The 16,025-nt window shown below is 54.1% G+C and overlaps 1 protein-coding gene across 1 annotated transcript in view; it reads right to left on the bottom strand.

Moving 5' to 3' along the window:
• Positions 1-272: 272 nt before the first annotated feature.
• The window catches only part of COL17A1 (collagen type XVII alpha 1 chain), a 50,691-nt gene continuing 34,938 nt past the window's right edge, over positions 273-16,025 (bottom strand). The window contains exons 34-56 of the mRNA XM_070483764.1: positions 14,271-14,306; positions 13,921-14,001; positions 12,836-12,871; positions 12,173-12,250; positions 11,169-11,222; positions 10,982-11,023; positions 10,762-10,815; positions 10,011-10,070; positions 9,640-9,666; positions 9,122-9,196; positions 8,748-8,798; positions 8,106-8,231; positions 7,437-7,574; positions 6,868-6,936; positions 6,322-6,462; positions 5,111-5,200; positions 4,898-5,008; positions 4,255-4,401; positions 3,654-3,992; positions 2,977-3,114; positions 2,649-2,711; positions 2,449-2,529; positions 273-2,075 (exon numbers count right to left, since the gene is read on the bottom strand). Of these exons, the coding sequence (XP_070339865.1) occupies positions 2,020-2,075; positions 2,449-2,529; positions 2,649-2,711; positions 2,977-3,114; positions 3,654-3,992; positions 4,255-4,401; positions 4,898-5,008; positions 5,111-5,200; positions 6,322-6,462; positions 6,868-6,936; positions 7,437-7,574; positions 8,106-8,231; positions 8,748-8,798; positions 9,122-9,196; positions 9,640-9,666; positions 10,011-10,070; positions 10,762-10,815; positions 10,982-11,023; positions 11,169-11,222; positions 12,173-12,250; positions 12,836-12,871; positions 13,921-14,001; positions 14,271-14,306 (2,093 nt within the window). The 3' untranslated portion in view covers positions 273-2,019. The remainder of the gene's footprint in view (positions 2,076-2,448; positions 2,530-2,648; positions 2,712-2,976; positions 3,115-3,653; positions 3,993-4,254; positions 4,402-4,897; positions 5,009-5,110; positions 5,201-6,321; positions 6,463-6,867; positions 6,937-7,436; positions 7,575-8,105; positions 8,232-8,747; positions 8,799-9,121; positions 9,197-9,639; positions 9,667-10,010; positions 10,071-10,761; positions 10,816-10,981; positions 11,024-11,168; positions 11,223-12,172; positions 12,251-12,835; positions 12,872-13,920; positions 14,002-14,270; positions 14,307-16,025) is intronic.

Raw genomic sequence — 16,025 nt, 5'->3', positions numbered from 1 at the left:
TCTCATACCTCCCCATCCTTTTTCTGGGTCCTGTCCAGAGGAGGTAGCAGGTTTGGACTTTTACCCTATTTCACTTGGTCATAGACTCAATGAAGACTTGGCTAGCCTAGAAAGGTAAATCTAGTAACTAGCGGGAAACTCCTCAGTCTGATTAATCAAGATAACAATCATTCAAGGGACATCATACTTGAGCCCCTGAAGCTACTATTACAGAAATGAATGGACTCAGCTTTTAGGTAAAACTAAAATATTAAAAAGGCATGATGCAGTCATTCATTATACACAATGATAATTTTATTAGACAGTAAGAAGTTGTTTGAAATTCTGAAGGCCTATAAACTCATTTTTTGGGATTCCCGTGTTGATCCATAGCAGGTAGCAATCAGGATGTGATAAAGGAGGCAGACAGACCAGGCAGCGTGTTTAGTGCTTGCCTGGTTGGTGCTGCTAGCAATGGTTTGATACATTAGACTACATGTGTGTTTTTCCCAGGATAATACGTGAGACACTCAGGAGAAAATAAACAATCCAGTCTTTTAGAAGAGTAGAGGTGTAGAAGCAATTTAATTTAACTCCGTTTTTAATCGCCCAGCAATTTAGTGTCATAGGTTGTAACAAATTCACAAGTTGGCCAAGTGTAGCCTCTTCTGAAACTAAGGGTCTGATTTTACCATACATTTCTGTGATATTTGTGGATTTTTCCTTAATAGGAGTTTTGGTATTCCAAATATTACTTGCCCTGCGGTTGTAACTCCTTTGCACCAGGATACATCACTGCATTGATTCCAAATAATTTTGTTGCTTATCTGTTGCATATGTGTTTATTTCAAGTAACTTATGCTTAGGGAAACTCCAGATGGTTTGTAATATGGCCAGGTAGAGTTAGTAGTTGCAGATAAAGATCTGCCTTTAAAGATCTCAACGATTAAACAAAATGCCACGAACTGTGTCCCAAGATTCAACCGTTTTGTTTTCTTGTGTTTATAATAGTGTTAGAGTCAAACCAAAAAACCCAAAATATTTTCTTCCTTCCCTCCCCCCCTCCCTTTTACTTTTGTTAGATGGATCACATTAAACGTAATATTAAAAAAGAAAAAAAACCCTTTAATTGGAAATTTTGCAATTGAAATGACTTTTCATCTAATAGACCACGTAAATGTTTTTAGACACTGAAAAGTGCTTAAAAACCAACTGCGCCCAGTCCTTGTGCATTTCCTAAGTGCAGAACAGAGTGACATCTTTCGCCGGCATCAGGTATCCTATTTCCCTCTCTCCCTTCCTTTCTTCCTTGCCTGTTGCCCTTCTTTTTCTCTTTGCTGCAGTCTAGTTCAGTAGAACATAGCTATCAACTCTAGCACAGACCTACGGATACACATCATAGCTACAGTCCATCAACCTCTCTAAGCAAGTGGAGATATGATTTGTAGTGAGAAATAACTATTAGAAAGCCTGTCACCACCTTCAGTGGAAGTGAATTTCTTAACTTTTTCTGTTGCAAGAGTTGCTTCTTAGACAACTCTTTCCTGTGACTAGAGAATGCAGAGTGAACAGGGGAGCAAGGGGCCAGTAGCACAGCCTCAGAGCATTAACCAGAACACACCCCACCCATGGCTCCCCTGGAAGCCACCCCCATCCTCGTCTTCCATTTTCTGGGCTCATTTTTAGGCAAAGCTCAAGGACTCCTGAGCCAACTTTTACGTAACTGGCTTTCCTGGGTGGGGGTTTGAACTAAGTGTTACTTAAGAAGTCAAGGGGCTCAGTTCTAGATAGCAGAGAAGTCAGACTCATTCTACAACGCTGCAACTACTCAAGTCCACCCACAGAGCTGTTTCAGATTGCATATCTTTGACCGAATTCTGTGTAGATAGTTCCAGACTAACACAAGAGTTCTAGTTGCCTATTGGCTGTGCTGTCTCAGGAGGCCGCAGAGAATCCAGCTTTTACCCTCTGGAGAGATTCTGACCTAAGTGCCATAAGCCATTGCAAGAATGGGTCCGGGGCTGTTCCGCCAAGGGTAGCTCATGGCTTGGTGGCGACACTTCTCCTTCTCCTCCTCCCAGCATAGACCTGGTCGCCTGAAAGTTAGAAGATGAATAGGAAGTTAAAAGATATCTTGTGGCCTGGGGAGACTTCAGCTTGGGCAATTACGGCAAGTGCGACCACGGCAAAACTGGCTTGAAAGATGAACTCTTTTGTAAGACTCTGTTTACTTAAATTGTTCGCCTTATTTCATTACCAGATGGGTTCTCCTTTTCCTCTTGCGCTGGCACTCTCCTTCCTCTCTCCCCAGCTTTCATTTGATTGTTATGCAAATTACGTTTGTTGGCAGCCTCTGCCTTTAGTAATTGGCATTTGCCTTAATTTCCAGGCTCAGTCTGGAACAAATTGCCCACTTCTCTGTGGAGTGTCAGCCTCCCAGCTCTCCAGAAACTGGCAGCCAAGCCTTACCTCTGTCTCCTTTTTCTCCCTTGTGCCCTCGGGGTCCGGGTGACCCAGGCCGACCTGGTGGTCCAGCAGGACCCCTGTCACCTAGGAGGACAGATAGGGGCGTGCTAAGTGAAGCAGGAGTGTGGGGCCTGGAGAGAGATGGAGGAGCGAGAGGTTGTTGTCACATAGGATCTTGGTGGCTGTTTCCTGCCACTGCTTACCTTTGGGTCCTGGGATGCCCACCTCTCCCTTCTGCCCAGGGGGTCCTGGAATGGCTCCATAAGCTGCAAGGGGGGAAAAACTGGCCTTAGACTAGAGATCACCCTGAAGCTTGGGAGGTAAAGTGATTTGTTCAAAGTAACACAGGTAGGAAGTGGGAGAGTTTGGACTTATAAGAGGAAAACAAAGCTTAGATTTTATGAAATTCTCAGCATCTCCGGTGTTAACAACTGGAGGTTTTTCGGGAGACTGATTTCTCTGGCGCAGCCCCCATGGGAGGCTGTGAGGCAGGTTAAGTGTCAGGAAAGCAATCGGGGGGAACGCCCTTACTTCGGAAGAAGTCCATGAGGTCCTCGGTCACGTTGCTGTAGGCAGAGAAGACCTTGCTGATGCCGGGGGGCCCCTGGGGTCCAGGCCGGCCTGGTGGGCCCTGGACAGTGTAGGCCATTCCTTGTAGCAGGCCCTGACCTGTAAAACACCCAGAGTGTGGGCACCCTTTTCACAGCGGGGTACAGTGCCCACTGTTGTCTAACTCCTGCTGCAAGGAGACGACACTCGGGGCGGCAAGGGAAAGGCCCTGCCCCTCCTCTGTCTCCCCTGGTCACTGGCTCTGGCTCTGCCTCAGTGGGCTTTCATCAAAGGCTTCTGGACTGCAGAAAAGGCTTCTTAGCCAACGCCCTCCCTCAGCCCCGCCAGGAGACCATCATAATCACAGAGACTCTTCTGAGACCCACACAGGTTAGTTGGGAAGGCAAAGGCCAGAGACCCCCACATGCTGCATTCCCTGCAGTGGCTCCAGTCCTGACGGGGCCCCTCGAACTAAGCTGGCTGAGAATGAGGTGGGGCCTCCTGTCTTCAGTCCCTTCCCATTGGATTCCAGAATTGCTGTCCTCACAGCCTGGGTGCTCCGAAAATGAGAGGGTGAGTCTCCGGAGCCTGGATGTGGAGATGCTCTCGTGCTCCCCCCTCCACCCCCATAGCACAGAGATCTAAGTGTCCCAACTTACGCTGCAAGCTCTCGGACACCCGAACAGCCAGCTCGTTGTAATCCAGACCTCCAGCAAAGCCAGCCCCAAAATATCCGCCATTGCCACCATACATGCCATTTCCTGCTGCTGCCCCATAGCCTCGGCCCAGGCCCATGTCCAGGCCAAAGGCTCCCCCTTCGCCCAGGGAGCCTTCGCTGGCTCCTCCTATGCCCATTGAAGAGCTGTAGGAGCTGCCTGAGGAGGAGCTGCTACCCCGACTGTAGGGGCCATCCATGGACACTAGGCGGCTGTCCCCAGGTGGTCCCTGGGGCCCGGGAGGGCCTGGGGGACCAACGATAAAGCTGCGCACATCAGGACCTGTGGGAGGAAGCTGCATCAGTGGGAGCTCGGGTCTGGGAGGAGAGAAAGAAGACCTCTCCCAGGGTGTCAGGACAGGAACGTCCAGGCACTTGTGCACCGGGGGCGGGCACCAGGTGGGAAGAAACTGGCTTTCCCCGCCACCGAGGGGCTCCCAGGTAGCTGGCCTCCAGGGGCCTCCAAGCCCCTGCTGCCCCTCTTACGGGGAGAAGCAAGGTCTGGGAAGGGGCACAGGAGGCACAGCAGTGTCAGGGGCACCTACTCGTGAGGTAGCTGATCAGTTCGCTCCGGAAGCTGTCGGTGTTTTCAGCTGCATATGTCGCCAGAGCTCCTGAGACACCCGGAGGCCCTCGAGGGCCTGGGGGACCAGGAGGGCCTGGAGGGCCTGGGATGGATGACAAGCCGGCCGCTGAGTGGGAGGCAAGAGAGAGAGAAAGATCAGGCATCATCTGCTGAGACCGCTGAGTCCCCGGCCCGGGCTCAGGGCCGCTGTTGGCCTCCCCACCCCTGTGGAAAGGAGGGCTTTAGGCCGCCCCGGGTGAGGGGAGGAGTGAACGGAGGCCCGTGGCACACCCACTTCCTGGCATCCCTCACACTCCCCATTCTGAGCCTCATCTCAGCCTTCCTCCGCTGAGAGCTGGAGCTCCCGGCTCACACCTGCTCACCTACAGCTCCTGAGGCCTCTAATGGCAGCACCTGGAGCACTGTCTCTCCCCACTCTCCCCCTCAGTGCCGAAAGCATGTCCCTCTCCAGGGCCCCAGTGCCCACCCTGGACATGCTCCAGGAGGACTTGGTGACTGGTGAATGGATTCAGCTCTCCACGCTGCCCTTGCTAGAACCTGTGAGAGCACCAAGGCTGGGCTGCCATCCTCTGCCCTCCTCACCCCTGCTGTCCGCGCCTTACTATGCAAGTAAGATGAGAGGTCCTCCACGCTGATGCTGGACCACGCGTTGCCTGGGATCCCTGGGGGCCCAGGGGGGCCTGGGGGCCCAATGATGCCTCTGAACTCAGACCCTGAGACATCAAGGGAGAGCAAGGAGTCAGCCATGGCCTGGGCCAAGGGGCTCTGCCTTCTGTCCCAAACCACTTGGACAGATGTCCCCTGCTCAGCCTTACCTTGGAGCAAGGAGAGGAGCTCCTCATAGGATGTTCCCGGCAAGCCAGGGGGCCCTGGGGGGCCAGGAAGCCCAATGCTGATTCCAGAACCTGGGGAACAAAATCCCAAGTTGTGATGGATTCAGATCAGACAGAGAAAGGCAAATGGAACCTCCTGTCAGAGAGGAAGCCAGACACAGGAGTGCTGTGGACAGAAGGGGCCCCAAGGAAGGGAAAAGAGAGGGGCAGCGGGAAGAGCCATGCAGAGAGAGTCACTCAGAGAGAGGGTCCCGAGTGAGGACACTGGGGTCCTAGGAAGAGGGCAAGTCAAAAATGCCCAGACCCTTCATCCTGCTGGGTGTGTGGGGGGTGCATGTGCGTGCACACGTGTAGAGAAGTGTGCGTGTGTGTGGGGAAGTGTGTGTGTCTACGGGCGGTCCCTGACTTACAGCAGTTTGACTTATGCTTTTTCAGCTTTATGATGGCGTGAAAGGGATACGCATTCAGTAGAAAGGAACTGTGCTTTGAATTCTGATCTTTTCCCAGGCTAGTGACATGCAGTATGCTACTCTCATGACGCTGGCAGCAGCAGCGACCGCAGCTCCCTGTCACCACGCGATCACGAGGGTGAACAGCCAATACACTCACACCCATTCTGTACCCAGATGACCATGCTGTCACTGTCAGCACAATATTCAATAAACAACATGAGACAGTCAACACTATTATAAACTAGGCTCGTGTTAGATGATTCTGCCCAGCCGTAGGCTAATGCAAGGGTTCTGAGCCGTGTATGCAGGCTGGGCCCAGCTATGATGTTCGGGAGGTTAGGGGCCTTAAATGCATTTTCAACTCGTGATACTTTCTACTTAGGATGGGTTTATTGGGATGTAATCTTATAAATCGAGGAAGATCTGTAAAGAGAAGCGTGTGGGTGTGTGAATGGAGAAGTGTATCTGTGTGTCTGTGTAGAGAAGTGTGAGTCGTGTGCAAACTCCATGCAGGACGGTGCCCAAGACACTCCTTTTGGTTTCCCTTGCCAGGCTCCTTGACCTGCTCTGGGGCCACAGGTCTGAATAGCCCTGAACTCCACTCCTTCCCTCTGGATTTGGGGCAGCCTGACAGGAGAGGGTCGGTGGGACCACTTCAGGGAAGTTCAGCACCCATGTCCCCAGCCAGGCCTCGTGACCACCCCTGCCTGCAGAGGGCAGGCCGGGAGGGCAGACACTCACTCGACATGTAGCTGAGAATGCGACTGCTCAGCTCTGCGTAGTCCAAAGACTGGAGGGACCAATCGCCACCGGCTCCTGGTGGCCCCGGGGGACCCTGAGGGCCCATCAGATACTGACGCAGGTACTGACGCACCTCATCCCCTGAAAGGAGAGGAGGCGCTAGCATGGACGCACCCCAGCCATGGGGCTCCCACGCCACTGGCCAGCCACAGCCTGGTCTCCCCACACAGACTGGCTCCCGAGCGATGTGTGAGCTCTGGGTTCCCAGGCCCATGGTGGGGGGCGGTCAGCAAGCTCTCAGGTACCCGAAGTGGCACCTGCCTGGTAGCCTGGCATGGGGGGCATAGGGGAGATTCGCTGCCCCCTTTCCAGTCAGCTGCTGACTTGCAAACAGCCAGGAGCAATGAGGGAGGGGTCCTTGTTCCAAAGGACCACCTCCCCTTTGCAGCCCTCACCAGGCTCAGACCAGGACAAGACGTGCCTGCCAAGTGCGGTCAGGAGACAGCAAAGGCGCTCCCACCCTCCAGCCCTCCGCAGGCCACTCACGCTGCAGCATGGCCAGGATGTCCTCAGAAGAGACGGAGGCCAACGACAGGCCGATGCTGGTCCCCGAAGCTGTCAAGAAGGAACCCTCGGGTTACCGCTGCTCTGTATAGAAGCAGCCCCCTCATTACTCCAGAATCACAGAGACCTGGTCAGCTCGCTGTGCCCATTTGGGGGCAATGAACGAATGGGGGCATCAGGAGGCTATCTTGAAAGCAGGAAAGGGCAAAGGTGGTTTTTGATTTTGTTTGGGAAGAAATGCAGTCTGTTTCCAAGAGTATGCTAACTCCTACCAGATCCTTCCAACCTGAAAGATGCCTTTTTATATACTTAGGACACCTCTGTCAACTGCAAGAGGGCTGTCTTAAAAATGGCTGTGCAGCGTGGCCTCTGTTCTCAGTCTGACAAACCCTTTCTGAAGCTCGGTCCCGGTGACTGGTTACCGCGAGTTCAGAACTGAGCATCACATTCAGAAGGGAGGCAAAGCGAACAGCAGATTCAGAGCCGAGGCCCCAGGAACAGCGGCGGACCCTGGGAGGAAGGGGTGCTTCCAGGGGTGGGGAGAGGCTTACTCTGTAAGTAGCTCACGACGAGGCTTGCCAGCTCCGAGTAGTCAAAAGTCTCACCCCTGATGGTGGTGACAGGCCCTGGGGGACCAGGTGGGCCTGGGGGACCCTGAACTCCAGAGAAATAAGACCTAATGATGTCACCTGCCAACAAAGAAATAAAGCAAAGTCAAGCCCCCAAGAGGGCATGTCTTCCCCACGGATGACATACCCACCCAACCCCATGCAGGGCCCAAGGCACAGCCAGCAGGAAGCCTAGACTCCCCTTGTTACAGATGGAGAAACGGAGGCAGAGGCCTGTGCTGGGTCAGGTGGTGCTCGAGAGCTGTGGACCAGCAAGACCCCCGTCAGCTCCCCATTTGACAAAGCTCTGGTGCCCTCACATCCACGGGGATCACAGGGATGAGGTTGGGGGAGTGCGCGCAGGTGTGAAAATGTGCATGTGTGTGGCTGTGTGTGCATGTGGACGAGTGTGTGAGTCCCTCCTGGGGTGAGGATGAGGCTACGTGTGTGGACAGTGGGAGCTCATAGACTTACAGCCCTAGGTCCAGGGGTGAAAGACCTGAGCCTGGCCGTATAGACTGTTGCCCCCCAACACACACACACACACACACACACACACACACACACCCCACTCACACATGCACACTGCCCTCCTCTGACCCGGGCACTCACTCTGCATGTAGTCAGAGATGTACTGCTGAATCTCCAGGCCAGAGCTGCTGAGAGAGCCTGGAGGCCCAGGGGGCCCCGGGGGGCCTGGCGGGCCTGGCAGGAACACGGTGCTGGATGGTGATCCCCCTGCAGGAAGAAAGCCTGCTGAGCTGTGTCTCCACCCTGGGGTCAAACAAAGGGCCAGGTCCTGCTTCCAGGGTCTCTGGAGGGAGGCTCTTTCTCAGCAGGGAAAACAGGACAGTGGCAAAGAGACGGGTCCCCCCACAAAGGGAGGAAAGGAGTGCCTGTAGCAGCCACTGTCTGAAATGGGAGCTCTCCAGGCTCCTTCCTTTCCTTCGGCAACCTGCTCACCACCCCTCACGGACCCCTCGTCTCAGAACCCCCCTGGCTCCCAGGGTCTGTTCTCTTCTCCATCATTCGTCATCAGCATTGTTCATCGTCTTTATCATCCTGGGGTCCTTCCCTCCCACCCACCCCCGATCTTGTAACCTCTGTAAAGGCAGCTCAGAAATCCTAGCACGTGGAGAAAGTACTGACTTAACACTGAACCATGGGGAAATGAATGAACGAATGAATTCATTCATTGGCACGACCAGCCTCGCTTGAAGAAGGGGAGGAACTTTGGTCACTTCTGGTTCTTACCTTGAGAGTGACCACCAGGAACACCAACAGCCCCTGGGACTCCAGGATCACCTGAAATCCAAAACAAGGAGCCCTGTTTGTATCACCTCCTCCAGGAAGCCCTCCTTAGTTAAGCACAACCACACCTATCAGTCTGTGACTCAGTAGTTGTCCCCTGTCTCTTAGTCTGTTTCTGCAATGATACCACGAGCTCCCTGTGGGCAGAGACTATATCCCACAGCCCCGCCCCTTTTTCCCTCCAGCTTTTCCTTTCTGCAGCCTCTTCTTCCTCCCAAGCCTCTAGCACCAATAAGTACTGGCTGCACTCTATTCAGGCTCTGAGAGCCAGCCATGCTCCCACTCCTCACTGCCTTCTCGGCTGCTCCCTCACTGACCTTTGTCACCTTTGGGTCCCTGAGGGCCGGGTGGGCCTGGCGGTCCCTGTAGGTTGAGTCCGAGAGAACTGGAATCTGGAAGCCAACCACACACACAGTGCAGTCAGCCAGGGCTGGGAGAGGCTGCAGCCAGAGGCAGCCATGGCGCGGGGCTCGGCACTTACCTGAGGGTGAGAACCCTGGGAGGCCCCGCTCGCCTTAGGAACACACCGAGAGGGGAACAGTCCGCTGTGCTGTCCTTGCTCTCCCCAGGCCCCAGCCCTGGACCCCACCTCCACCTCCCCTCCCGAGGCTCCCCAAGACTCATGACTGCTGGGGCTGCGCTGCCCTTTGGGCAGTACCTAGAGCTGCCACACACACACACATAAATTCTCAACCATTCACAGAGACACACACTCTGATCTGCTCTCGCTTGTTTGGACCAAACTCATTCCCAAGAAGCTCAAGGCTCTTGGAAGGTCAGCTCTCGCCACCCCCACCCCTACCCCATGTTTGGTTTAATGTCAGCTCTACTGTACCTTGGTGTCCTCGGGGGCCTGGGGGGCCTGAGGGAAGAAGGCAAAGAGTTGTGAGACACAACCAACCAGGTGTTGTGGCTTCAAGGGGCCCATGGGGGAGGGGATGGGCTCCAGGGCTGGAGCAGACATAGAGCTTGGGGTTCCTCATGCCTCTCCACCCACCAGGCCAACGCAGAGGCAGGATTCTTTATAGAGTTTCTGACCACCATGCCTTCCCCCACCCCGTGCTCCAGACTGCTGAGCTCCTAACAGGACAAGGAGGATGAAGAAACGCCCCAGCTCATCCAGCCTCATCCAAACTCTCCTGGCCACCAGTTGGGTAAGCAGGAGGCACATATAGGCTCCTGTGCTCCCTAAGACACTGTTCTCACCTTGGTCTCCCTTGGGGCCTGGGGGGCCAGGTGGGCCTGGAGGGCCAGAGAAGAAGGTCTCTGCAGAGGAAAGAAATATTCTGAGTGTGGATGCAATGATGCTGGTGAGGGTGTAGCACCTAGCACAGTGCCTGTCATACTGTGGATGCTCAATCAATTCTTGTCAAATGGATGGTGGATGGGTGGATGGATGGTGGATGGATGATGGATGAATGGATGGATGGATCGTGGATGGATGGTGGATGGATCGTGGATGGATGGTGGATGGATGATGGATGGATGGTGGATGGTGGATGGATGATGGATGAATGGATGGATGGTGGGTGGATGGATGGATGGAGGGATGGATGGATTTTCCGCTAGAGACAAGTTCTGGGCTACTGTTTGCTCTGAAGTTATTTCCACATGTTTCTATGTTGTACTGTCAGCATTTATCTCATTTCATGTGCATGTGTTCTGTCTGCTTTATTAGACCTGAGCTCCCCAAGAACAGGAACCAGGTCTCCCCAGTCAGTCCAGAAGCTCCCCAAGGGCAGCGCTGGCTCTCTCTCTCAGGCTAGGCTACCACGGGCTATCAGGGTGATCAGGTTGGCATTGTTCACCCTCTGTACATGCGTCAGGTAGCATGGAGTTTATGCAAACACACCTCCGGTGGAAATTCAGAAGGAGGAAGCATGTGAGTAGGTCAGGACGACCATCCTGGGGCTAGGGCTGAGGTGGAGAACAGGCGTGACTTGACTCCCAACATTACCTGAGCCGGTCAGGAAAGATCCTGGTGGGCCTGGCGGGCCTGGCAAGCCTTCCCCTAGATAAGAGAACGCCCAAGACTTACTAATGCCAAGAAGTGGGCCAGGAACCCTCTGCCCAGGAGGAGAAGGGGAAAGTAAGCTCTTTCCTAAGAGTCGGTCCAGAAGAAGGCTGGGCTCTGGGTTCCACGTCTCGTACCTCCCACCCAGGAGCTCAGCTCTCACCTGCTGGGCCTCGGGGTCCTGGTGGGCCTGGAATGGAAGCTCCTGCAGAAGACAGTGAGGAAGAGGCGATGCTAAAGTCAGGAAGCTGATCCCGCCCCTGACAACAGGCTCTTGGCTTCCTCACTAAGTGCCTGAGTGCCCTGTCTCCCGAGATTCCCCACCTCCCACAGATCCCTGAGATGCTCACCTGGTGGCCCAGGTGGGCCAGGTGGGCCTGGGGGACCTCGTAAATCAAGACCTTCTATAGAGAGAAGAAAACAGAAATGAGCAAAAGCTGTCATGAGGCTGCTCTGTGCCGGCCTTACCCTCACCAGGATCGTCAGTGCCAAGCCCCCCAGGCTACACCCACCCCCCACACACCAGGCCCTGGGGCATGGCACACAACCCTCCGGGACCCCCTCTGCTGGGGGCGCCCCTCGCTCAGAGGCAGGCCAGGGCTGCCGTTGAACTTGCTGAGAGCTGATATGGGTGTGTGGAGAGATGTGTAGGAACGTGGCTGTGGGTCAGCCTCACTTCAAATCCCCACTCCACCACTTCTATCTGGCGGCTTTGGGCAAGTCCTCGACCTCTTTCAGCCTCAGCTTCCTCCGCTGTCGACCAGAGGCAACAGGACCTCTGTCACGGGGGCCTTGTGAAGACTCAGTGAGATGCCGTGGCACAACGTCTGGCCCACAGTGACTGCTAAACCACAGCTGGCTGTTGTCTTTGCTTTTCAAGAGTCCGTGCGCCCAGGTGGGAGGCCCTGCGGCATCTCCTCCTGAGATCTTTAGAGGACTTTGGGAATAGGAGGACCCAAGAGTCAGCCCTCCCAGGCAGGGCCTGTGGCTGAGAGCGCACAGAGCCTTGTTGTGGCTCTCAGTGAGTGGGGGATGCAGTGACATCACTCCCGCCAGTGACACTCACTGCATCTGGCTCACTTCGGAGGCCCCAAGTGACCCTGGTCCTCCTGGAATCCCGGGAACCTCTATGACAGCTGCCTCATCCCCAGTGACTCACCCCTCCCTCCCCCCACAGCTGACAAAACCCCTGCTGTTCCTTCTGGCTTGCAGTGCGTTTCAGGAGAACTGGCCATCCTGACTCCCACGGGGGCTTGCAATGACTCACTGGTGCGGCTGCCCCAGGACCCAGTCACGGCCTCTCTCTCACTCCCACCCCTGCATCACCTGCCCTGGGGAACATGGGGCCACTTACGGGTGGAGAGGACCTCGGAGAGGGACTGAGTGCTGCTCAGGAACGATTCACCAGCAAGCCCTGGCTCCCCTCGTGGGCCTGTGGGGAGGACACAGTTAGGGTGGGCACCGCCTGCAGTAAGCCATCACAGTTTCCCTCCGCAGAGCGTCTGGAGAGGCCCAGGCGCCCAGGGTGGGCGGGAAGCACAATGTGGGCGGGGCTAAGAGGTGGGCGGGGCCAGAAAGGTTGGCTGTCAGCATTCCTGTCTTGCAGCCTCAACAGCCCAGGAGGAACTGCACCAGTTTTTCCTAAGCCTGACTGTGTTTTGGTATTTGGATAAATCACTGGACAGTGGCACGATGATGAGGGGCTGGCCAAGAGGCCTGAGGCCTGTGAAAATAGCCAAGCTTGATCCTGACCTGGGGGCCACAGAGCCCCAATCTCCTCCCTCCCGCATCCAGAGGACCCCTCCCTTCTCAGAAACACGGAAAGGGGTGAGAGGAGGTGTCTCCCATGGCAGTGGAGACCTTGAAGGCCCGTGGTGAAGAGCTGGGTCACCCCCTCACCTCCTTTCCCAAAATGCTCGTCTCTCACTTGGCTTAAAGACGGGGGCCCAAGTCCACCCAGGGAAAGAAGCCTTCCCGCCGGAGCCCCCGACAGATGTTCTTCCAGGATGGGACATACCTTGCTGTCCTGGGAGACCAGCTGGGCCGATGGGGCCTGGAAATGGGGTTGGGGAAAAAAAGAGTTTATCACACCTCCAGGATCACAGTTCTAGAAAGAACTAAAGAAAAGGCAGGTGCCTGGGGACACATGTACCTTCCTCGGGGGGCATGGAACAGTGGCCCACGGAGGTCAGTGTGCTGATTTGAGAGCAATAACCAATTCGAGACCGGCCCCATGGTGCACCCAGTGAGAAGTCCTCTGCCAGGCACCAGCGCCCCTGGGACGGCAGGGCTGCCCCCTCAGACACTGTCCTTCAATGGTTAGGGACTTCCAAGTGCCCTCAGTGCTCCCCCCGACCCCACTGGAGCTCATCAGGAGTGCAGGCTGACCCATGCTTGCATTGGTCATGTTAAATTACGTATTTCATTTACACATAAACATTTTTAAATAGTGAAAAAATAGATATAACAAAGTAACAGGCATTTTAGAAAAATAGAAAAAATTGTCACCCATATTTCTTTAATTTGTAAGCATTTTGTTTTATTTCTTTCCAGTATTTTTCTTTTTTTTGCATCTTGTAAAAATACAGTTGCCACCACAGAGCACACATCATCCAGCACTCTGCTCTTTTAAATAACACTATTATCTCCCAACTTGAAGCCTTCATAGTTTTGAGGTGACCTCATTGTTTTTGGACAATTTGGGGATATTTTCTTCAAATAGATTCCTAGCATTTTTGTTGCCCTTGATGCATATTATCAAATCGTTTTCCAAGAGGAAAAAACTTGAGGACTGAGAGCTCTGACTGGTCACACACTGGCTCTGGAGGCAGGAACAGCCCGGGTCACATCCTGACTCTGCCACTTCTTAGTCGAGTGACCGTAGGCAAGTCATTTACCTGTTCGAGCCTCCAACAGGGCTGCGGGGCCCAGTGTCCCAAGGCCTGCGCAGCTGCCTGAGCTGTCTGGGAGGGGCTTTCTCCACCCCTCCTTACTCTTCCCTGCACTCCTGCCCTGGGTTTCAGGATTTGAATGAAGACTGATATAGTCCGATACAACCTAGGCTCACTGCTGTTTTGGGGCAAAGCAAGGAAACCGACTGACCTGGCACACCTGGAGGTCCTGGGGGTCCCATGGCTCCAGGAGGTCCCGGGGGGCCTGGGATGGTGATAGTCGATGACCCCTCTGAAAACAGAAGGCACATGGAACACTCAGCCCTGCCCTTCTCACCAGGAGGTTCTGGGACCCAGGCCAGGCTGTGGGCCCAGCTCGCATTGCCTCCGAACTCCCCTCGCCCTCCTCGCCGCTGCCCCATCAAGCTCAGCATGGCATCCTGCCCCAAGCCCGGTGCCCGCAGACTGTGTTTCTCTGAGGACGTTAAGGCAGAGCCAGGGCAGATGCCCAGGACATGAGAGAAAGACATGAGAAGGAGGACCGCTCCTGGGCCCACCTACCTGAAGTCACAATCCTGCCTGGAGCTCCTGGTTCACCTGGGGGGAGCAAAAGGAGAGCGGTTGTTCCCAGGATCAATTAGTGGCTCAATAAATCATTTCCAAGGCTTCTGATTGCCTTTGAGACGCACTCCTGAGCCTCTAACCCTCAGGCTAAAGACATTTTAATGAACTGAAGGGGAGCCTGCAGGACGCATTAAGCACCAGTCTCTCTGCGGGAGACCCTGGAGGTCAGAGCATCCATCTTCTCGGCCTACATTAGCTTTTGGAAGAAGCTGAAACTCTGAAAAAGGGCTTCATTTGTGGATGTCATAGAGTTTGCCTTTCAGTGAGGCTGGAAAGAGGCTGACTTGAGCGTCATTCCCTCTCCCACACTCTATCTTCTCCCACATGCGGCATCTTAGGCTCTTACTGGGAATCACCTTTGGGAGAAGCCAAAGGACAGAGCAGGTGAGCCTGCGTGGTAGACCTGGATCCCAGAGTGCTCAGGATGCTAGTTCCCTGAGACAATGTAGGGGCCGTGAGAGTAAAAGGAGGTTCTGTGGTTGGTAAGTCTGGGAAATCCTGAGTTACGTAAAGGTTAACCGCTCTCTTTTCTGCCTTCATCTTAGAGGGCTGCAAATGCTAATGTGCATGGAGGACTTCCAAGGAGAGGATGTCAGATTCACACTCTTCCCAAACTTATTGACCATTCGATGCCAACTGAATGAAGCATCTCTGGGACTGGAAATCCACAGGCTGGGGAACCAAGTGAGTGAGGTAGAGGATGGAAAAGCCCTCCCCTGGGGGTTCTTTAGGGGCCTCTTCTGTCACTTCCCAAGGTCTGTAGGCCATTCAGTCATCCACCCAACAAGGGATTTCCCCCTCAGGGAAAGTAGAGGGATGGGCTCTGCTTGCTCTGTGGGTCAAGGCCAAGAGGAGAAAGCACTTGAGTTTGTTTTGTTGGTACACCACCCAGCATTAGGTGAAACGTCCACCTCTTGTGCACATTGTCCACGGAGGGTCTGAAGTCCCCCTAGGGAAGGAAGTCATAGGCCCTTGAGAAGGGCTGGATGTCTGATATCCTCGGAAACCCCCAAACCTATGAGTCTCTTACTAAAGGTGCCATCAATCCATGAATAGATCTATGGGCCCAGAGATTTGTCTGCTTGCAATGTATGAACTCAGTTGTTATTATTTTGGAATTACATTTATTTGTCCTGAAAGAACTCCTTGGCCCAACCAGTGATTGGAAATAGCTTCTGGAAAGCAGTTATTACATTCCTAGGGTCCCCCCAAGGTGACAGTGACTGTTCATGACAGAACACACTGTACAGAACATCGGGGTTCAGGAACATGGAGTCACAGGGACAGAAAGAGAAACACTGTCCCTGAGCACTGTTTATCCCTGGACTGGCTCAGGGTTGGGGTCTGATGGTGCAGAACTGGACAATGGCAGAGGAGCAGAACAGGACAGGAGTGTCACTTGCGTGTTGGAGTCACCAAGTGGGCCCCAGTCAGACCCCTGAGGATGACTTTTCTTCTTAGAACTCTGACCCCTGAGGATGACTTCTCTTCTAGAACACTGACTCCTGAGGATGACTTCCCCTCTAGAACTCTGACCCCTGATGATGACTTCTGTTCTAGAACACTGACTCCTGAGGATGACTTCTGTTCTAGAACACTGACTCCTGAGGATGACTTCCCTTCTAGAACGCTGACCCCTGAAGATGACTTTGACTGTGTCCTCTTAGTAGTATCTAGATGCTCCACCCTGCC

This window comes from Equus asinus, chromosome 2 (genome assembly GCF_041296235.1).
Source record: "Equus asinus isolate D_3611 breed Donkey chromosome 2, EquAss-T2T_v2, whole genome shotgun sequence".
Lineage (NCBI taxonomy): Eukaryota > Metazoa > Chordata > Mammalia > Perissodactyla > Equidae > Equus > Equus asinus.
Note: the sequence above shows the minus strand (reverse complement) of the source record. Positions and strands in the feature narration are given on the sequence as shown.